The sequence below is a fragment of the Uloborus diversus genome, chromosome 2 (assembly GCF_026930045.1).
Source record: "Uloborus diversus isolate 005 chromosome 2, Udiv.v.3.1, whole genome shotgun sequence".
NCBI classification, from domain to species: Eukaryota; Metazoa; Arthropoda; class Arachnida; order Araneae; family Uloboridae; genus Uloborus; species Uloborus diversus.
In genome coordinates this window covers 120145354-120169426 of record NC_072732.1, presented here as the reverse complement: position 1 = coordinate 120169426, position 24073 = coordinate 120145354, and the positions used below count along the sequence as shown (strand labels likewise).

Below are 24073 nucleotides of genomic sequence, written 5' to 3'. Positions count from 1 at the left end.
TGTACTATGTGCTAATTTTGCTGTATAAAAGCTATGTTAACTTTACAACATCAAAATCACGGCGACAAGGCAACGTCGAAAACAAATGTAATGTAATGGATGTTGCCAACAAGAAAGTAAAATGAGAGGTTGTCCTTTCAGTTGTATGACCATAAAAATGACAAACATGATACTGAATATTCCTAAAATGGAGTCTTTTATTTCTGAAATCATAGCTGTAAATATGATTCGTTAAATTTTCATTCATTTATTTATTTTCTGAGAGATCCACTTTCTTAACTATGATTTTATCCGTTCGCCAACCAATGTAAACAACGTGCGTTGAAAAGGATGTACTTTCAATTTTTTTACTTTCTTCTTTTGTAAAATATACTTTTTGTCGCTATTTACTCTCCTTTGCATTGACTAGCACGATAACTTAATGCGATTTAACCATGACCTCATTTTCAGAAGCAATTTCTTCGCTTACAAATCCTTCACCCAAAATTCTAGATCCCGAAGATGACATTAATTCTGGTACTAAAGCACACGCATTACGCGTATTTCATTTTCTAAAATCACAATTTATGCATTCAAATTAACAAATTTATATTTTTGTTTTCCTTTTTTACTTAGAGACTGTTGCTAAAGTTAGTAGTAAAGTTGATGCAAATCAACCAGTGTATGAAATCAGTCATCTAAGATCAAAAACTGCTCCTTTGCTAGAAGATGTCGATCCAAAATATGCAGGACGAAAAATATCTAGGAGAACATTGGAAAGTACTTTTCAAGAATGTAAGTATGCATTTTTGGTTTACCCATGAGTAACTAGCCAGACATCCCAGTTTTCAGACAAAATCCCGCTCTCCCAGCCGTTTTTGTTCTAGGAATCCATATCCAACAGCGTAGGTGCCAATCCCAGACGATTTTTCAATCTTAAAAACTGATAAAGAAACAGCAGATATTGCAAGTTAGATCTACCACATATGATATGCCTTAGCATGCATGTATAAACACATTCTTCATGGGGAAAAATGTTTCTTCAAAATTTACATGGGGTAAATATCAGGGGGCTAGCATTTTTACAGTTGGAAATTCCTTTGAAATATGCTATGATAAATTAGTTTATTATATGCTTTATTTTAACACAAAACTAATAAATTAAGTATTTTTGGGGGAATTATCTTACATTGAATACTTTTCATGAAATATTATTTCTCGGGTTTGAGAGTTAAATCCTTTTGGATCTTGTAATTTTTTTCAGAGTTGCTGAATACTACAGGTTATCCATTGTTTCTACCAAAAAATGTAAGTCAACTACAAGTGACGGAAAAGGCCTGATTCTCCTCGGAAAATAAAAAATATCTAGCTGCGTCACCTGGCTTTGCAGGGTCTACCTCGAAAATAAAAGTTTTGTCAAGGTACATTTTCAACAATCAGGCTTGAACGGGGGGAAAAAAAATCAGTAAAATTTTGCAGCAGGATCCAAAAAGGAAACATTTTAAGTCCCCCGATTTTAGGAAAAGCCTCAAAAGAAAAACCAGAATTTTATTCATATTCGAAAAAAAAAAGGCAACAGATCTTTCATTTAATGATTTTTTCCACGCTACAAATTTAAATAAAATTATTGTTACATAAAGTTGAGATGAAGCACTAAATAATACTTTGAATGGTGGAATGCCTTCGGAAAATAGGGATTTTATGTCGAAATCTAAGTGTCATAATTATTAGTTTGTAATTGATATCTCCACTAATTATTATCGGAGGATTATGTAAAGTAGCCAAACATGAAGAAGGGAAGATTATGAATTCATTGATACCTGGTTCTATGGTCAGTTCACTGTTGTTCGGGAGAAGTAACTTGAACATACATACATAGATACATACGCTCATTTTTAATTATATAAGATTGAGACATCATTTTCAAACACTTGGCGCGGTTATAAAAGAGAAATCTTTTGCCAGCACCAATTCAAGCAATTTCTGACAGTCGCCTCAAACTGTTTTTTACAAAACTTCTGGTGCGCATAACTAAGAAGGTTGAAAACCATTGACATAGAACTATACTTGGTTAGTTGTTGCAGTTAACTATTCATACATGTAATACATTTATATTATTAGTATTTTACTTTTTTGTTGTTCTACAGCAGCACCAGAGGATGACAATGATGAAATGTTTGAAGATTCATCAGAAGCTGAAACGGAAAAAGGAATCAATACCTTTTTAGAACAAATGAGAAAACAATCAAGTTTTCGGTAAGACTTTTACTTTTGATACTCACCATACACAGGGTTGGCAAAAACCTCGTTTTTAATATTAAAAAAAAAAAACCATAGGCGCAGTTTTTTTCTTTTGTTTTTTTTTTTTTATTGTTTGGGGCTCAAAAAAGATGTTTTTTTTTTTTTGTCTTTTTTAGGGAAAAGGTAGCATTTCTAGCATATGGTAGCATAAGCATATGAACAAAGCGTAGAAATTATCTTAGGGCGAAAAAAGCTGGAAAACTAGTTAAAATTCAGCGTTTTCTGAAGAAAAGTATAAAAGGTGATAAAATCCAAGAATGGTGAAGTTTCAGATTTTATAGTTTCTATGATTACCACTCAACTGGTAAAATCTATTGTTCTTTTTTAATTTCTATTTTTTTTTTTTTTTTTTGCATTTTACCTTCTTGTATTTCATTTTGTTACGAAAACACAGTAGAACCTCAAATTGTCTAAATCACTGTTTACTGAATTCCAGCTTAATCAATATTTTTTAAAAAAATTTATGCTACCTGTTTTTCTATTTCTTTGTACAGAGTAAGAAATATGAAACTTTGCTGTAAGATAATAAAATTCCTGTTCTGTTTTCCGTCCGACCATTTGTAAATCCTTTTAATCTCTAAAAAATGTAACTTGTTTATTTGAGATTTGTGACATGTGTTGGCTTGCAGAAAATAATTCATATCAAAGCTTTTTGGCTTGTGTAGTTTTCTCTATACAATCTACAAATCTTGAGAAAATCAGACCTGACAGGACTTAGTCAAGATATTTTAAATTATTTCTTGATCAGTTAAAGTAAAAAGCAAAATATGTTGATTTAAATTTTTTTTTATTTGTTTATTTTTTTTACGCCATTAAGAGTTAAGAAAGTAAGTGCACTGGTTTATTTAAATTTGACAAGAAGTAAAGTACAATACATTTATAAAGGCTATTAAAGGTCAAAATACATTTTTTTTTGTTCATTGTCAATAGTGAAGAACAAATAAATAATAAGTTTAAATTGTAAAAGTATTTAAATTAATTAATTTCATTAAACATTTCTTAGAAATTTTAAGAAACCCAAAATTGGGCTAAATTGTGAGTTTTTTCAAAAAAAAAAAAAAAAAAAACATTGGATCCAACCTATTTGGGTTCAATCCGCGCGACCCTGACCAAAAAACGTCCGGTATTAACCGGAGTGTTGTTGATTTTGAATGTTGTCCTGAACTGCGAAAATTATTTAAGATTTTTAGAATTTTCTAGCAGATTTGGAAACTGCAAAAAGTCTTATCTTAAAAGTTACATAATTTCATATCCTTCTTCATTTTTTTATTAAAGTTGAAATGTTGTTATACGTATCTTTCTCTTAAGTAATTGAATGAAATTTTTTTAAGAGTGTGCATTGAAGCATTTGTGCATACATAATGAAACATGAGCAATTGGAGAGGGGGGGGGGGGGGAGCTCAGAAAAGAAAAAGGAAGTAGAGTTAAAAATGCAATTGCTGGTCATTTTTAAAGGTTAAGTGGTGACTTTTTCTCCAATAACAGCACTTTTTTGTTCTTTTCAAACTTTGGATAGCTCAAACTTTTTTATTTACGCTTCAAGTTTAAATTATTAAATCTGTGTGTGTACATAATATCCTTTTATATATATATATATATATATATATATATATAATATATATATATATATATATAGAGAGAGAGAGAGAGAGAGAGAGAATGCTTAAGCTCCAGTACATGTAATATAGAGTAGCAATGGGCAAACGCACCACTTGATAAGCTAAAAACAATAAACTAGAGCTCAAATCTAAAACTAAAAGCAGGGGGTTTCGCCTCAACTAATTAGGAAAACAAGTTCCGATAATTAGCCTTCCACGGGACAGTACCTGCCAATAACAAAATTGTCTTACCTTGAAATCCGCGTAAACATATCTTGTCCGTTGTTCAGCCTGATAAAAAAGCCTATCCATTCGTCAACAAAACATTAAAAATATAAAAAACATGTCCGAAATCAGTCCAAAGACGTACCAGGTCGCCTGTTTCGCACGTGTAAAACTTATCCACTACGGTGATTCATAAAAAAATGGTTTGTCACGGTTGTATCATACATTTACACAGTTAAACAGTTTCAAAAGAAGCGAAATGTTCATCGAAGGGTATACTTAAGCAGATGTTTTCAACTAGATTTTTAGGGAAGTTATTATGAAAAAGTAAGTTTTTGAGTACTGAAATTTCTTGCTTAAATGCAGAAATGGTGTTGCAAATTCTTTTAATTCTGATTGCTTGCGAAACAATAATGCCAATAAAAACCTGTTTACTTAGGCAGGAGGAGAAATCTTGTAACCTGTTAACTGTGAAATTGAATTCACGTCTTTTATCATAGATTGTAGTGGAACAATTTGAGTCAATTTGTATGTTGATATCCAAAAAATTAAAGCTATTATGATTAGAATTGGTCTTTTTGAGCGTTAATGAACTATGATAAATAGTTTTGCAGAGTTCAGAAAAATTAGGAAAATTTATACACAAAAGGTCATCAATGTATCTGCAACAAAGAGGTGTAGAGGAAGGATTGTCAATTAAATATTTTCGTTCATAATGTAAAAGAAAAAGGTTGGCTAATGTAGAGCTAAAATTAGCTCCCATTGATATGCCATTAATTTGAAGAAAACATGAATTACCATTTTTGAAAAAATTATTGAAAATACAAAATTTAAAAAGACCAAGAAAAAACAATTCATTAAAATCAAGGGAATCCTTGACTGAATTAAAAAGTTCTGAAACAGAGGAAAAAAGTTCAACGAGTGGGATATTGGTGAAGAGGTTTTCAAAATCAAAAGTTTCTAAGTGGTTTATATCAAGCATATTAAGTAAATTGATGACTTCAACACTATTATTAACAATCCAGAACCAATTCATTTGTTGAAGTTTAAGTTGTTCAAGAATTTTTTTGAGAAATTGTTCAAGCTTTACACTCAGATTTTTTCCAATGGTGTTGGTGGCAGAGCAAATAAATCGAAATCCAACATGTGTTTTATGAAATTTTGGAATTGCATATAAGTAAGGTAAGTTAACAGAATCGGGACGTGGCAATTTAAAAAGTTTGTAAGCTGCAGCAAATTTTTTGATGATGAAGGATTCATTAAGTTTGGAGGAAACATAAGTGGTGGTTTTTTCTAGTTCATTTTTCAAAATATTAGCATATAATTTTTTGCAGCAGATAGAGTAATTAGAACTTGCTTTATCAACAACTGTAAAGACAAAAGCTTTTTTAAAATTATTGATGGCATTATTTTCATCAGCAGAAAGATGGAAGTATGAAGATTCAGTGTTAGCAATATCACGTAAACGTGATTTCAGTTCAATTAAAAAGTGGTGTCTATATTCAAGAAATGCATTGAGTGGAACATTAAAACAATAGGAGATTTTTCTTAAAAAATATTCAAGTTCAAATGTAAGCTTATTAAAAGCTTTTAGGAAATTAATACGAAAATTAGGCCGATATTTAGTACCCAAACTAAAAAGTTTAATGAGTTTTTTGTTTTGTAAAAAATTCAAATCACCGGTCAGAATATGACCAAAATCAGAGTTGAAGAAGATGGAATTAGAGAAATTAGCACAATTACAATCAAAATTCAAATATTTATCAAAATTTTTTGCAACTTCTTGATAGTTTAGAATATTTTTTGAGAAAGGAGGATTGAATTTGTAACTGAAGACAATTTGTAGATCCTTGATGGGAAAAAAATCCAAAAGTTTACTGTGTAGTTTAGAAAAGTTTAAATAGTCGAATGATTTTTGTAAAAAACTAAAGGTGCAGTAGTAAGTTTGATGTTGTTGCGTATAACCAACTTTGTAGATCAGAAGATCATAACAAAGAAATTCAAAGAGAGAATTTTTAAAAAGGTAGTTTGAAAGGAAATTTTTAAGTTTTTTTAGAAATTTTTGTTTAAGACCAAAAAGAAATTTCCTATCATATTCAGTGTCATAAGAATGACAAAAAGAATTTTCAAGCTTATTAAGAATTTCAAAGGGCGAAAAAATGCAGAAACGAGGAGGGGATTTTCCTGATCCTCTATTAAAACGAGAAGTACTTGTATTATTTCCAAATCTAAACAATGAATAAATACAAAGATTTTTAGAAGAGTTATGGTATGCTGTATATAATTTATTATCAAGGGAGGAATTTAAACCATAAGGGAAAATAGATATGAAACGAAGAATAAAATGAGATTCTAGTGAAAGTCTCTTTTCCAACGAAAGACATGATATACTTTCGTTCAAAAACAAAGAAGACAAAGAACTTCAGCATTTTCAATTTCAGTTTTGATAAAATTCCTATTTCAATTCTAGGTTTTGAACACTCTTTGGAAAAGAGACTTTCACTAGAATCTCATTTTATTCTTCGTTTCAAATCTATTTTCCCTTATGGGTTAAATTCCTCCCTTGATAATAAATTATATACAGCATACCATAACTCTTCTAAAAATCTTTGTATTTATTTAGATTTGGAAATAATACAAGTACTTCTCGTTTTAATAGAGGATCAGGAAAATCCCCTCCTTGTTTCTGCATTTTTTCGCCCTTTGAAATTCTTAATAAGCTTGAAAATTCTTTTTGTCATTCTTATGACACTGAATATGTTAGGAAATTTCTTTTTGGTCTTAAACAAAAATTTCTAAAAAAACTTTAAAATTTCCTTCCAAACTACCTTTTTAAAAATTCTCACTTTGAATTTCTTTGTTATGATCTTCTGATCTACAAAGTTGGTTATACGCAACAACATCAAACTTACTACTGCACCTTTAGTTTTTTACAAAAATCATTCGACTATTTAAACTTTTCTAAACTACACAGTAAACTTTTGGATTTTTTTCCCATCAAGGATCTACAAATTGTCTTCAGTTACAAATTCAATCCTCCTTTCCCAAAAAATATTCTAAACTATCAAGAAGTTGCAAAAAATTTTGATAAATATTTGAATTTTGATTGTAATTGTGCTAATTTCTCTAATTCCATCTTCTTCAACTCTGATTTTGGTCATATTCTGACCGGTGATTTGAATTTTTTACAAAACAAAAAACTCATTAAACTTTTTAGTTTGGATACTAAATATCGGCCTAATTTTCGTATTAATTTCCTAAAAGCTTTTAATAAGCTTACATTTGAACTTGAATATTTTTTAAGAAAAATCTCCTATTATTTTAATGTTCCACTCAATGCATTTCTTGAATATAGACACCACTTTTTAATTGAACTGAAATCACGTTTACGTGATATTGCTAACACTGAATCTTCATACTTCCATCTTTCTGCTGATGAAAATAATGCCATCAATAATTTTAAAAAAGCTTTTGTCTTTACAGTTGTTGATAAAGCAAGTTCTAATTACTCTATCTGCTGCAAAAAATTATATGCTAATATTTTGAAAAGTGAACCAGAAAAAACCACCACTTATGTTTCCTCCAAACTTAATGAATCCTCCATCATCAAAAAATTTGCTACTGCTTACAAACTTTTTAAATTGCCACGTCCCGATTCTGTTAACTTACCTTACTTATATGCAATTCCAAAATTTCATAAAACACCTGTTGGATTTCGATTTATTTGCTCTGCCACCAACACCATTGGGAAAAAATCTGAGTGTAAAGCTTGAACAATTTCTCAAAAAAATTCTTGAACAACTTAAACTTCAACAAATGAATTGGTTCTGGATTGTTAATAATAGTGTTGAAGTCATCAATTTACTTAATATGCTTGATATAAACCACTTAGAAACTTTTGATTTTGAAAATCTCTTCACCAATATCCCACTCGTTGAACTTTTTTCCTCTGTTTCAGAACTTTTTAATTCAGTCAAGGATTCCCTTGATTTTAATGAATTGTTTTTTCTTGGTCTTTTTAAATTTTGTATTTTCAATAATTTTTTCAAAAATGGTAATTCATGTTTTCTTCAAATTAATGGCATAGCAATGGGAGCTAATTTTAGCTCTACATTAGCCAACCTTTTTCTTTTATATTATGAACGAAAATATTTAATTGACAATCCTTCCTCTACACCTCTTTGTTGCAGATACATTGATGACCTTTTGTGTATAAATTTTCCTAATTTTTCTGAACTCAGCAAAACTATTTATCATAGTTCATTAACGCTCAAAAAGACCAATTCTAATCATAATAGCTTTAATTTCTTGGATATCAACATACAAATTGACTCAAATTGTTCCACTACAATCTATGATAAAAGACGTGAATTCAATTTCACAGTTAACAGGTTACAAGATTTCTCCTCCTGCCTAAGTAAACAGGTTTTTATTGGCATTATTGTTTCGCAAGCAATCAGAATTAAAAGAATTTGCAACACCATTTCTGCATTTAAGCAAGAAATTTCAGTACTCAAAAACTTACTTTTCATAATAACTTCCCTAAAAATCTAGTTGAAAACATCTGCTTAAGTATACCCTTCGATGAACATTTCGCTTCTTTTGAAACTGTTTAACTGTGTAAATGTATGATACAACCGTGACAAACCATTTTTTTATGAATCACCGTAGTGGATAAGTTTTACATGTGCGAAACAGGCGACCTGGTACGTCTTTGGACTGATTTCCGGACATGTTTTTTATATTTTTAATGTTTTGTTGACGAATGGATAGGCTTTTTTATCAGGCTGAACAACGGACAAGATATGTTTACGCGGATTTCAAGGTAAGACAATTTTGTTATTGGCAGGTACTGTCCCGTGGAAGGCTAATTATCGGAACTTGTTTTCCTAATTAGTTGAGGCGAAACCCCCTGCTTTTAGTTTTAGATTTGAGCTCTAGTTTATTGTTTTTAGCTTATCAAGTGGTGCGTTTGCCCATTGTTACTCTATATTACATGTACTGGAGCTTAAGCATTCTCTTCTAGTTTATAGTTAAAATTTTGGTCTTTTGACCATAATTAATGAATCCTCCACGGATGATGAGCTCTGGATTCACTCTTTTTCTATTCCTACTTAATAGCTGTTTGCATTTTTCCTTTTTATCATCATTTGTTATTTATAATTTGTTTAATATTTGTAATTATGTTTGCTTAATTATATATATATATATATATATATATATATATATATATATATATATATATATATATATATATATATATATATATATATATATATATAGCGACAATGAAAATGACATAGAAGATTCAGATGTAGAAGATTCAGACTTAGAAGATCAAAGGGGAAAATATCAGAAGCAAAGTGATTTAGCTGAAGAAAGTGTAAATGAAGAAGATTCAATTGATTCAGATGAGAAAGGTATAAAAATTTTTACTTTGCTGTAATTGAGGATTTTCTATCAAAGGAGTTTATTTTGTTTAATTGTTAATTATTTGTTGTTAAAAGCAGTATCAATGTACTGTTAGTTCATATTAGTCTGAACCTACTTTTACATTAGTTCAACTAAAAAATATGTTTGTGTGCTACTAGTTCAACAGCACGTTGTTGGATTTTTTGAGAGGAGTTATCATAAGTGGGTCACATGACATAGCTGACAAATCACTTGACCTATGTATGCTGTATCATGTGACTCTATTTAAGGTATAGGTAAGGTTATTGGAACCCTCCATCTGTTTTCAGTTGTATGAGCGATAGTGCTGGACCATATATCGATATACCCATCCTGTACCACACAAACCAATTTTTTCATATCCAAACCCATGATCTATCATAGCCTGCAGTAGTAGTACATATAGACTTTGGTGCAAGTAAGATTTATAAGTGCATCCTATGTCTGATTTTTTAATTTTAACATGGTGTTACTTTTTCAGAGTGTGCACCCTCTCATACCTCTTGCGCTCTCCCATGCCGCAGAGGTTGCAGGGTTCCTATGTACACCACTGGCTTACAGTATGTCGTAACAAAAACAGTATGGCTTCAAATATCAAACTCATGACTCAATAAAGGTAGAATCCGCTGTACAAAACCGTTTTACTTGCAAGCTCTCCTACGTTAGACTCCACTGACTGGCTGAGATCTGTGATTCTCCTCTGAGTTGTCCTGCTGATTCGAAAAATATCACCCCCCCCCCCTCCATTATTCAAAGGATTGGGAATGCTTCCTGCCATGAAACATGAACGGAGGAGTGTTATGTCATCGGTACGCTTGAAAATGGAGAATTCTTAAATGCTTATACCACCTTCAGTGATATTCATCATCAAAAAAATAAAATACTGATGCAATGCAATAAAAATATTTGCAGTTTTGGTATTTAAAAAGAAAAAGATACAATTTAAAGAGTTGTAATATCACAAAAAGAAGGTTATACGATGAAAAACAACAGACATCACTTCCTGCATGCTTGTGCTGCATTGTAAAAGAACAAATTCTGAGCTCTATGTACGTGTATACTTTGACAGCTACTACATAGCCCTAGAGTTTTAGAAAATGTGGCACATTTGGTGGTTTTTTGTGTCATAAAAATAGCAGCTCAAGGTTTTACAGATAGTTGAAGCTTAAAAAAAGTTATCACCTCAAAAAATTGCATCAAATTTAGCAGTTTATGTGTATCTTACTAATGGTCTTTAAAACAAATGTAGTATTTCAACTGCTTTAAAAATAAATTCTGAAATTATATTTTCATTTCTAATGTATTTAGACTAACTGAAATTGAACCAATTATGATGTAAACGCTTTTGCATTTGGTAGTAATAAAAATTTTTGCTCCTTCAAAGTGTTATCTTGATAAAATACTTGTGTGATGAAAATAATAAGCAAGAAATGATGCAGATAGTATTTCATTCTTGATGTTTTCTTCTTGTTAGTTGAAGATCCTCATTCTAACATTGCTGTAGAAAATGAAATTGAAAAGGGGAAAGCAATCAAATCTCAGCAAGGTTTGTATGTGTTAAATATATAAGAATTGAATTGATAGATAATTGATTTTATTTGTAATTAACCTTAAAAAAAAAAAAAAAAAAAAAAAACTTTAAAACAAATTGTATTTATAATAAATTAGCTTAGTAATGCAATCAAGCTGTACTTGTATTGTATAGAAAATTCTTGAAATATTACGTGATAAACATAATGACAAGTTTTCAAAGTAAAAAATGTATGAAATATGGGGAAATCCTTGTATAACTAATATTTCTGTTTTATCGTCATTTTTCATGCTTGATTGAATTATCATATCTCTATCTCTCTGTAATCAATCTCTATTTATATCTTGAGGGGGGGGGGGGTTGTGAGCAAAAGACCCAAATTGTTATGAATTCGTTAAGTGCAGTGAGATACAACTGTCAGCAAATATTTTAATTGTTTGTTATAACTCTTCTATAAATATTTCAGATAGGTTGTGCACAGTCCAACCTCATTATCATGTCACTCTTGGGATTGTCTACAGTGTCGTCATAACCGTAATAGTCAAAAAACATGTATTAAACAATATGTTTATAAAAATACATATTTAATAAATTGATAGTTTGGTGGTTTTTATTAGATTCAAATTAACAAAATTTGAATTATTGACGGACAAGGCTAAAATCACAGGGGAAAAAAGTTTTTTTTTTTGTTTTTCACTAAAACTTTCCAAAAAAGGTTTCTAACTTTTTGAATAACAGTTTAAACTATTGTACTTTTTACAAAGTTGATTTTTTTAAGTCACAAGAGTTTTTGGCAGCTAATTCCAACGTGAAAGAATGCTAATTTTTTGTATACTTAAAGGTTTTGTGTATGTTTTGTCAATCTAATAAAGGGCTCGATACTGTTATCTCTCTCCCATGGGAGAAGCTTGCAATGACTCTCTTGATACTTCCTTTGACCAGTTTAAAAATCCATTTGCTTTGGATTTCTTTCTGTTATCCTTTATGTCAAAGGCTAAAGTCTGTTGCTTTTAGAACTTGCGTACACGGGGCCTTCATTATTCAAGTGACATGCATGATCTAATAATGCATTTTTCTTATCGCTTCTCAGAAATTCCTACTACAAAGTGTTCGTGATGTTTTCAGTATTTTACTGAAAAGATTTCAATTGTAAAGAAAAATTCGATCCTATCTAAGCAGCACAAAGTGTTATGGAGCGGAGTTTCACAGTAAAACAATATGCAAAAATCCAGAGATGCTTAACATTAAATCATATGCAATAAATTCAGGGCTTTGAATAAGGTATATGACATTAAAGTGTCATGATATCAGAGTGTTGTGATAACAAGGTTAAACCATAAATGTTTGTAGTTTTGATACATTAGTTTCACTAAATTTTAACTATCTACTCATGCAATGTAATTTTTATAAGCTCGATATTTTTTATTATTGTTTTAAATGTTTTGTTATTTATGACTTAGTCCTAAAAACCAATAAAATCACTGCATGCTTTTCTCTTATATGTAATTTTTGAGTTTTCTAAAAATGATACTGATAATGTTACAGTGGTACATTACAAAATTTGTAAATAAATCTGTCTTAAAATGTGCAAAATGCTTAGTCCCAAGCTGTGCAAATTTGTGAGAGTTGTCTAAACTAAGTTTATCTGGAGAGAGAACTGGAGGATTGTAGCTTCAAGTTGCCATCTGTCCATTTACACCCCTGGTCTAAAGTCTGCAAAGACAGATATAAGATCTATCTCATATGAAACTTGGCATAGAAAGTGTCTAATTTACGCATCAATAAACAAATAGAACTTTCCTATAATTTTAAATATTATAAGCAACTTCAGTATTTTTTTCAATGTCATGCTATTCTTTCAAACATGTCATGTTTCCTTTCAAGCATCATAGCTATTTCACTTTGTCATAAAAGTAAAATTTTATTTTCCTCATTTTTTTATATATGTGTATATATTTTCAATTAGAGCTGTGGAATAAGCTATGTGAATCTCGCATAAAATTACAGAAGTTATTGATTCTTTCTAATAAGTTACCTCAATTTGACACATGGACAAATCTGAAGAGTAAAGGAGGAAAAGATTTTATGGAAAATCAAAACAAAGGTATGTCATATTAAATTTGTCTCCAAAGATAATTTATACTGTACACAATTTCTAATAATATAAACAATAATGATAACTGATGTATTAGAGTTGTATGTCAAAATTGACTGTGGTTTCTTAAAACTAAAGTGTAAAAAAATATAGCAAGGATATTAATGACATTCTACTCATTATATTGTTATAAAGAGGGGGGTCTAAGGGCAAAAATATTCACCATATTCAACAAATTTATTACAAACGAAAAGTTATAAGTTTATTTCATCTTATATAATTACCATATAACCTTATTTATGTGGACATTGTTAGGGCAATCTGGATCAAACTTTTTTTTTTTTCCAATTTTACATCCACATAAATAATATTTTTTGATTATGGTGGCAAGTAAGTAACGATAAACATGCCAAACATTCACTTGTTATTTAGATTCAATGTTCTGCATAGGTTGTTCAATAAATTGTGGTAAGCTAACAAATATCTTGACGTACTTGGCGAGTCGGCTCAAGACCACTCAGCTGAACTGTTAAAGATAAAACATTTGGGCGTCATTCAAACACTGCAGGTGTTTGCAACAAAAGACTGTGGGCAAATTCTTTGTCAGAAAATGATGTATGAAATTATTTTTAAATGATTTAATGACTTGTAAATAGATCTATGTAATTCTCATGGAAAACATTGCTTTTATATTGTTAAATAGCAAGCTTGCTTATTTAAGGATTTTTTTTTTTTAAATCTATCATCCACATTGCTTGGATTATCTGAATTTTTGATTCTACAGATAGCATTTGGTCCCAATTAGTTCGGATAAATAGACTGTGCTCTGCATAAAATTTTAAAAGTCTCAAAAAATTTTGAAATATTTAAATTAATAAAACATTAATTACAAATTAGCTGCATTATTTTATTTGCTTTTATTATATTCTCTTCAAAACAGTGACTTATGTTCAATTTTCAGATTCTCCTACTCTCTTATGCTAATACTATTAAGATAGTGTTTTCCATTTTTATTTTGTCACAGTATAGCCTCTTGCACCAAAATAGAACCACCCAATAGAACCAACAATTTTAGTTTGAGACCTTTAATTCAGTATCCAACCTAAAATTTAAAAAAAATAATAAAAACTTTAAGGGACTTACTTTTGTTTTTCATTGTAGATGAATTTTTGATTTTTTCAAAATTCCTTTTATGTTTACAGGTATTGAGAACTAAAAATATTTTCTTTCCACTATTTACCCATATAAATTTACTAACAAACAAATTAATGCATGTAACAAAGAATAAACACAAAATTCTGTGTATTGACCAAACTAAACCATCATATGTTTCCAACACTTAACAGATATTAATAAGTGATTCACTTACTTAAGGAAATTTCAAGTTTTAAAATGTGTTGCTGGAATGCTATAATTATTCTTAAAACTTTTGTGACCATTTTCATAGTGGAATTTTCAGGTTCTTTTTTCAGTTTTTTATAAATGTTTTCCCTCAGACAGGTGAAATCAATGGCAGATTTACAATTTGGGGGGGGGGGGACTGTCTCAATGCATTTTGGGGGGCCCCTTTCTTTGTCACGAAACTATGTAAAACATTTATCATGTGCATTTTTGTAACTCCTTCACCCCTCACAAGTGCAACATTTGAGATATAGTAAATATGCAACTGAGTGCAATAGACATTATTTTGTACCACACTGCTTCACATCAGCTATTATGCGGAAAATAAGGGAAATAGTGAAGTAAACTAGCATGGAGTGGTGCCAGAATGTGCAAATTTTCAGGCATGTACATTGTACAGTCAGATGTATTTTACTTCACTGCATTTTAAAACTGGGTTTAATCATTTATCAATTACTTATCCTTTCCTACTTTTTCTTAACTTAGGCTACAACAGTGTAAAGAAATTACTGAATAATTTGCTGACTTTGCAAAATGAGCTTTCTGAAAACAATCCAGAAATCAATAATTTAGAAAATGAAGTTTCTAAAATGCCTAGCCATCAAAGGTAATAGCTTTTAATAATTTGATGCTTATTTTTATAACATACTTGTGAATAATATAGTTTAAGTGTTTCTTTGCTTTACATTAATTGAAAAGGGTGGAATTGTGTTGTAAAATATCAAACATTCCTCTTCAATATTTGGGCGGGGGAAAAAAAAAAAAACTCAATAGAACCATTTTTAACCAACTCAATAGAAGCATACATTTGTGCTTATTTTTAACCGACTTCAAAAAGGAGGCGGTTATCAGTTCATACCGTATGTATGTTTTTTTTTTGTTTGTCCACTCATAGCGTCTCACCTAGTGAACCGATTTTGATGATTCTTTTTTTAATGGATAGGGGATGGCTCAACTTAGGTCCCATTACTTTGTTTGACCATATTTGTTCTTTAGAAAAAAAGTTATGGGCAAAAAACAGTAATTTTTATGCAATTTCCCTATTAAATGATATTGTAGCGAAGTTCGCACTTTTCATCCGCGGATAACGGTGGCTCAGTGGTAGAATTATCGCCTCCCACACGAGCGACCCGGGTTCAAATCCCGACTAGGACAAAGTGAATTTTACTAAAATTTCGTTTCTACTGTTTCCCGTATTTTCTCGAATGTTCTATTAATTTTTGTATCTTTCCAAGTCTGGAAAGTTCCAGCACTTTCTCAAGTTGTATATAAGGAGATGTAACGTTCATTCGTGGTTCTGAATAAAGATCCCGAGTTGAGACTAACGAGTATTCACTTCATTTGGCTTTTACATTGTCTTCGCTATCTTCATCTACGCGACAATATGAAACTCATTGTTATAAAAGTTTGGTGCCATATAACAGTAACATTAATAGTAATTGTAATGATAATTTTGAATAAAGGCTTTTATAAAGCAATACAGTGATATAGAGCCGAACTTCTTACTAGCTAACTTCTTACTTTTACTGAAATATCTACATTTACACTAAAAAGAATGAAATAAAAAAATTTTGAAAAAAAAAAAATAGAACCGACTTCAAAATTGCTCTAAAGTGAAAAATAATTTTATTCTTTAAACACCATCGATAATACTTTTAAACATAATTTTTGAAGTTGGCGCAAAAAGAAAAAAAGTAAAATCCATTGTAACCATGCTTCGTTCATATTTTTATCAAAAAATCATCCTAAGTTAGGAACGAAACATTTATATCGTTACTCAAATGTGCTGTCATTAATGCGTAATGAATGCATGTGGTAGTGAAGAAACTGGACCTGGTTAAATTTATACTTGTGGTTGAGTTATGGCTGTGAATGATTTTATCGATCGTTTTTGCGCCAACTTCAAAAATTATGTTTAAAAGTATTATCGATGGTGTTTAAAGAATAAAATTATTTTTCACTTTAGAGCAATTTTGAAGTCGGTTCTATTTTTTTTTTTTCAAAATTTTTTTTTTGTCCTTTAAATTAATAATGGAAGTGCTATAGGAAAATAATAATTATAAATATTTACATATTTTTTAACCCTTACAATATCCTACACTAATAATAATATTACAGAGAACAGCTATGGGAACTGTTCACTTGTGCCCCTAGATGTTGTGTTCCCAAATGCCTCATCATCTACTTTATAGTTAACTTGTAAAACTAAAGAATTTTTAATTTAATAAAAAAAATGTAGACATTGTCATAAATTTACTTGAATGTTCATACAATGGTTCGTAATACTTAGATTTATTTTAGCATTTAGTTTTAAAAATGTTATAAGGTGAAGAAGACTGATAAAATTTTTTCAACACCTGCTAAAACAAAGAAGTTGCCATAACATAAAATGGCTCAATGCTATAAAGGTGTGTCCAAGAGGTACAATGGTACTGTCCTTATTTGAGACAGATTTTGATTTTTCCAGATTTTTCGAGTGATCTTAGTAAAACATACCATGTTCAAATGTACCCTGTGTTCACAGGAGCCCCCTTTTCCCCTAGTTTCACAAGACTCATTGCACAAAGTTGAATATTGTAAACAGTAAGTACCTAAAAAAAATATATTTAAAAAAAAACAGGGTATATGTTTATGAATCAAGATTTTAATAATTAACGGCCGGATTCAAGTGAAACACTACACAATTGCAAAAAAGACAATTACAATCGACGAGATTTGCAATCGCTGTTGGCAGTCGAATTCAAGTGAAACAATTTGGACAATCACAAGTGAGAAGTCGGGGTAGGAGCTACTGGTCGATGATAATCGCATGTACTTGGAGCGATTAACTGATGTCAACCAATGAGAGAATTAGGTTTGAGCCCCCTGGGTTGGAGATGGTTAAAATCGTGATGCAATATTTGTTTTGATGTTGAATTCATGTTCGCTCGCGTAATGGATATATTCTGTGTTATTTTTTTTTCAACTTTCAGTTCTGCAGTTGGAAAAGAAAGCAAACTCGATAAAAAATGTTGCCGTTTAAGAAATGCTTTATATGTTCCACATGCATATTGTATTTGTTTTGAATAAAACGCATGATGTTTAAAGGAAAATTACGATTTGATAATCATCCGTTGAGAATGAATCTGATGAGGATCAAAGATTTTCAAATAATTTTCTCACAACGACAATTGAATAATACTTAGAGAATTTTGAATTTAAACTGCCTATTGTAATATCTGTTTGATTTGAACATGTTTGTTTCCCTACAATCAATACATTTGTACGAGTAGTAAGTAAAAATATGTTTACTTATGAAGCAAAATGAGAGTTTTTGTTAATAGTTTGGGTTATGTACAAGTTTAAATTCAAAAGTTGGAGCCAATTTCTAGAATAGTTACAAATAATCACATTGATAAGATACATCCAGTTTTTAAATGGTGATACACATTGTGTAGAGATAAGTTCTTTTTACTTCAACTAAACTCATTTTTACTATATTTTACTTATTTTAGTTCATCTAGATCATAATAGGTCTCTTTGATTTCGTTTAAACAGGTATGATTGCAGTATGTCTTCTTTGTTATTAAGGGAAGTCAGTTGTTTTTTCATCAGTAAAATCTAAACTAATTTCTTGTTACCCTGAAATAAGTGTAGCTTCAAAAAAGAAATTTTATTCAAATACATAATTATAAAACTAATTACACCTACATGTACTGTAATACGAACAATGAAAGAACATAATATGACCAGGGACAGGCCCGAATCTATCAATTTTGAGGCCCCCTGCCAAAAATCAGCACAGTGGCTAACTGCCTACTAAATTTATATGTCACTAAGGGCCGGGGGGCACTTTCAGTGCCATGCCCCCTCCCCACACTGCAGGGTCTGCGAGTATGTAGATCCGGGTCTGACCAAGGCCGCACAGAGGGTAGGAAAGCAGGGGCATGGCCATCTGAAGAGACTGACCATGTTATCTTTCCTTTTATTAAAAAAGGCAGGAATGTGTTAGTATTTTAAATTAAATGTTTACTAATAATGAAGCTGAAAGTCTCTCTGTCTGAATCTCTGTGACTCGCATAGCATCTAGACCGTTTGACTGATTTTCATGAAATTCAGCAAAGTTTGTAGCATGAGGGTGTGCACCTCGAAGCGATTTTTCAAAAATTCAATTTTGTTCTTTTTCTATTCCAATTTTCAGAAAATTTCTACGAACAAATTATCACAATGTGGAATATTAAATTACAAAATCATCATAACGTGGAACTGTAAAATGAGCAAGCGAATTGGCGAGAAATTCACCATACATTATTTAAATATACAGGGGCACCAAAACACCTTTTAATTTTCTACTATGGGAAAAGCCATGTGAGTACCACTAGTACTGAATAAAAGTAAAAAGAGTACATTTTAATGCAGCTAAAGCTCAGTTTAGGGCTTGCTGTCATGTCTTCACTCCCGCCTGGCGGGGAATGCCCTGCTCATCCTTCTCTTTGGACCGCCATGTGTCAGGCAAAAACTCTGAAGCTGGCTCACAAGGAGCCTGCTGGCCCTGGAAATGGTCACACAAGAGATGTTTTTGGGCATTGTAGCATAACGAAAAAATTTTTATGTGGAGGTGAAGGTTTACTTATAACCGGGGTTGCAGTGTCAGGTCAATTTTAGGTTAGGAGATACGAGTTGGAAGCTTTGAAATTCTAGAATTTGGAATCATTTTCCCTCTAGACTAGCTGTGTCAGGGATATGGAGTAGTAGTGGGAATTGGTTTGCTTTTGGGGTAAAGGCAGGGCAGCTGAGAGCCAAGCCGAACATGTTGTTAGTTTGGTCCCCAGCCCCCACTCTCCTCATAAAACTCTGAGATGTGACCACTAGTTTTCGACTAGGCTGACATGGTCTCTCGTTGGTCCTGTGTAAACAAGTCTGAGATTTAAAAATTCAAATGCATTACTGTAATACAATTTTCCCATCACTGCCGCATGCAAAGGCATACATTAGCCTTAAAACCAGCCATGTACTTCATGTAGTATTACAGAGCTACATGCTGTATAACCAAGTCGAACTGCACAATGCTGCGGACTGGTGAGATAAATTTACTTTGTCTACCAGTTTGTTGGCGCTGTCAGCTCCAATGAGTTGATACCTGCCTCCAGCTCTGTTGTTCACACTATTCCAGACTGATGAATTCTAATAAGAACAAAACTGCAGTCTTTGGATGTGATAACCGGACTGTGTGGTACCATTGCAGGTTATTCTCTCTTACATCAAGTACCAAATCCAGGGCGAAGGAAGCATGTTGTAATATAACTAGATGCAAATCTCAGCTGCAGCCACCAACTGCAAATTTTGAAGTAAATGGGCAAAAACATAGCCAACGAGGATATAATGCTGTTTCCATCCTATCACAGGCTACAACAGAAGTTGTTTGTGCACTTCTTGTTCGAGCACTTGTCTATTTATTAAAAGGTCTCAATTACCTACGGAACCGTTTCTTGTAGTGTATCTGGTTAATTCAGTCGAATTTGCTTATAATGAGCCCTGTTTTAACGAGAACTTGGATTTAGCGAGGGAATCAAAAAGCTTTGGCTGGTACAATGTTAAGCCTATGAGAAGGTAACTCGCCTTATCGAGCAAACCCCGCTTCAAGCGAGCAATATTTTTATCATTCGTAAAATTTCTGTCAATTTCCACTACAGAAAACATTATTCTATTTCTCGAAAAATTTCATTAACATTTTGAATTTAAAAAAAAGGCATAAATCCTGAGAGAAAGTGAAGACAGCCTTTTTTTAAAAAATTCGTGGAGTTTAGGAGGATTTAGAAATTATAATTTGTTGAAGCGAATGTTAAATCATTTCTAAGATATACTTCCGAGGATATTGTAGCTCTAACACTTAAGCCTTGGACATACTGTCAGACCGGCTTAATCAAATATCGTCTGTTCCAAGAAATATTATTTGATTAAGCGGGGAAATTTTATTTACCTTTTTAAATTTACAACTTGTCTTAAAACATAATAATAAAAAAACAAGTTTTTAAGGGAAATAATTAATGTTATTTCTTAAGTTTTAGAAATAAGCTAAATAAACAACAAAATAGTTTCTTATATAAACAAGTATATTACAAGTACATATGAAAATTATAAAAAGTAGCTTACAACTTCAGTTATAAAATCTTTATTTTTGGCACTTTTTTTCAGAACAATTGTTTTTTGAAAAATTCCGTAATAGGCAATTGACGCTCAAGATCTTTTGGGAACATTTTCTGACACCCTTTTCCCCCTCCTTGTCTATCGTATCTTGCATTAAATATTTGTCAATTTATCAACGTCTAAATTGAGTAGGGTATTTATTTGTGTTATTTAATCAGGTTATCGACTGCGCTATTTTTTTAAATGTAAAGACAGTTGGCAATAAATAATACTTTATAGTTTAACTCAATGCTTGCTTGCAACCAGCTCAACCAGTTAATGGATCACGTGCTTTAATCAACCAATCAACAACTTAAAATGGTAACCGAAAGATGATAGAATGCTGCGGTTAGTAACCGTTTACTCACTGGTCGACCGGTGAGGTTCATCGAACGCAAACAATAAGTGTTTTCAAATGAATTCAAAATGTTTCTCATCAAAATTGTTTGTGAAAGCCAATTAATATTTTTCGATTATCTGGGGAAATTATTCGATTAATTGGGGATTTTTAGCATTGCATCTATGGGGAAATATTTGGTTCCAGGAGGTTTTACTCGTATAAACGGGATATTCGTTTATCTGTTACCCAATTAAGCGGGGCTTACAGTATTCAATAGTTTCTAAAGTGCAGAAAAAATTCGAATTATTTTAAGCCGCAGATGCCATTGCCAATGTTTTTCATATCACGAAATCCTTGAAAAAATAACAAGAAAGAGAGAAATAAGACAGTTCAAAGCAAATAGCTAACTTTGGTGTTATATTGAAATATCAAAATAACTCAGTATGTATAAATTTTCATGATTTTTTCCACAAACCCTTTTTTTTACGAGCACTCTGTTATATATAACAAGCAAATGCTGCAGTCTCTTTGCGCTTGTTTTTAGTGAGTTGGACTGTACTACATATATGGGAGCAAGCCCTTGCTACAGGCGGCAACTTCTGAAAGGTGGCAAAATTCACTATAATTATTTTCTTCAAATTTGTTCAAACTTGATATAAAACCTTGAAGGTAGATGGGTAAGGACTAGTGATGGGCATAATCGAATCGCTCGAGAACACGAATTCTTGGTTATTTATTGACTCAGCTGGAGTTCTCGGTTTCAAAAGATCTGGATTATCAATCGCTCAAGTTCTCGATTTAGAAAAATCTTGATTATCAAAAGGTCTCGATAATGCCCATCACTAGTGAGGGCATCAGTTTCAACATTTGCCACAGAAATATAAAAATAACAAAAAAATTAAACATCTGGCGCTGCTCGCTTTTCACTATCACCCCCTCCCAAACCAGTATTAAACGACTGAATTCGAAATTTGCCCCCCTTGTCTGACTACATTTTGTATATGCACTTTTGTGAAGTACTGCCATTATTTTTTTCCTCATTGGGAAAAAAAAAACAGCTGGATTTGGATCGTTATTTTTTTTTTTTTCATTTATTTACAGCGAAATGTTTCTGCCAATTATTTTTTTTAAATCATGTGTATGCAGTACATATATGTTACTGTAAAACACCAAAATTAAAGAATGTCGACTTTACTGGCGTTTCACCAGAAATATTAAGCAATAGCTTACTACCCGGCGTTGTCCGGGTGTTTTTTAATGCAAGATATCTTTTGGATAATCAAATGAATGAATTATATCTAAATGAGCGTAAAAAATTGCATTCGCACCACTCTCTAGGCTCAAATCTTCAAAATACTTTAAATAACACAGAAAATCAAGCATTTGCCGAAAAGGTAGCATCAACTTAAAGCAAAAAATTATGAGGCATGTTGTCTAGACTCTGTAGTGTCAACTGGGATGTTGTCTGATGTGAAATCAGACGGGCGGTACATAAATTGTCTTAATGGGGGCAAAGACAAATGATTGTATTTTGCACATCTTGTGGGACAACCTTTTACGTGATGCTTTGAACGAAGCATCTCGTAAAATGTTGTGAAGAAAAGCGTTGTGCCTCCTTTGTAGAATTTGCTTTCCCCAAGACGTAAAAAAATGCAACAGTATTTTTCATATATATATATATATATATACATACATATATATATACATACATATATATATACATACATATAAATATACATACATATATATATACATACATATAAATATACATACATATATATATACATACATATATATATACATACATATATATATACATACATATATATATATATATATATATATATATATATATATATATACACAGGGGCGGCAAATAGGGGGAGCAAGAGGGGGCGGCTGCACCCCCAAATATTTTGCGCAAAATATTAAGAAATCGGGAAATTCAATTCACATAACGCGCGAATCAGTTATCATATGCAATAATTTAAAAAAAATAATCTGCAGACGATCTTTAGTAAAAGTTGATGAAATTCGAGACCTGTCCAGACACGAGCAACTGTTTTTCGCTATTAGGGTAATAACTTAGAAATTCATGAATCATTTTCAGAACTTCCAGAATAAAAAACAGATGGAGAAGAAGTTTGTTTCAACTGAAGAAGAAATTTCCTCATATGGGTTAAATGCCTCATACTTTTAAGTTCAGAGTTAAGATGATGCTTCTGCTTCTAATGTGAAAGGGCAGTGCACAGGTGTGACTGGCCCGATTTTTACGAGAAGTTCCTTGGTATTTTGAGTTCATTGTTGCGCTTATATTTTAAATGTACGTTTAGTTAGGGAGTGAACATTGATTCCTTCTGTTAAGAGGCATATTTGAGCAATTCAATACATTGTATACTTTCATGGAGTAATAGTATACAATGAAAGTATACAATGTATACTTTCATTGTATACTATTACTCCAGTAATACAATGGACTGTATTACTGGAGTAATACAGTCCATTGTATTACTGGAATAATTAATAGCGTGTCTTTTGTAAGAAAAGTTGTTGGGTTTACTTTTGTATTTCTTTAACTGAGAGGTACAAAATGGTATTCAAAACTTAAAGCTAGAACTCTTGATTGAGCTCTTATTAAGAGCTTCTTGTTAATTTGGATTTATTGGACATATTAAAAATAAATAAATGAAAAAGTGACAAAAATCCACATGATGATGCAAATTAAGTCAAATGATTGACTCAATATTTTGTATCAAATAATAGATTCATTCAGTTTCTAATGAAATTAACACAAGATTTAGAGATAAATCTAAAGTCAATATTATATGTGCAGGTTATTGAACAAGACAAATAAAATATTTCAGTTACAAGTAAAAGCTGTTGAACGAAGCAAAAAGAATTGTTTTGCGAAGAGCCAGTGTACTTCAATGATGAAAAATGAAGACTAGAGTACAAATTTTAAACTTGCATGGTTTTTTTCAAGGAGA

General features: G+C 31.4%; 1 protein-coding gene across 2 annotated transcripts in view; it reads left to right on the top strand.

Annotated features, from left to right (window-relative positions):
• The first annotated feature begins 297 nt into the window (after positions 1-297).
• LOC129217286 (protein AATF-like) overlaps positions 298-24073 on the top strand; it is a 38595-nt gene continuing 14819 nt past the window's right edge. Inside the window, exons 1-7 of one of the 2 annotated variants that reach the window (XM_054851560.1) lie at positions 298-516; positions 616-774; positions 2127-2235; positions 9387-9523; positions 11029-11100; positions 13052-13189; positions 15068-15188. In XM_054851560.1, the coding sequence (XP_054707535.1) occupies positions 435-516; positions 616-774; positions 2127-2235; positions 9387-9523; positions 11029-11100; positions 13052-13189; positions 15068-15188 (818 nt within the window). In that variant the 5' untranslated portion in view covers positions 298-434. The remainder of the gene's footprint in view (positions 517-615; positions 775-2126; positions 2236-9386; positions 9524-11028; positions 11101-13051; positions 13190-15067; positions 15189-24073) is intronic. The other variant, XM_054851561.1, reaches the window with a different exon arrangement.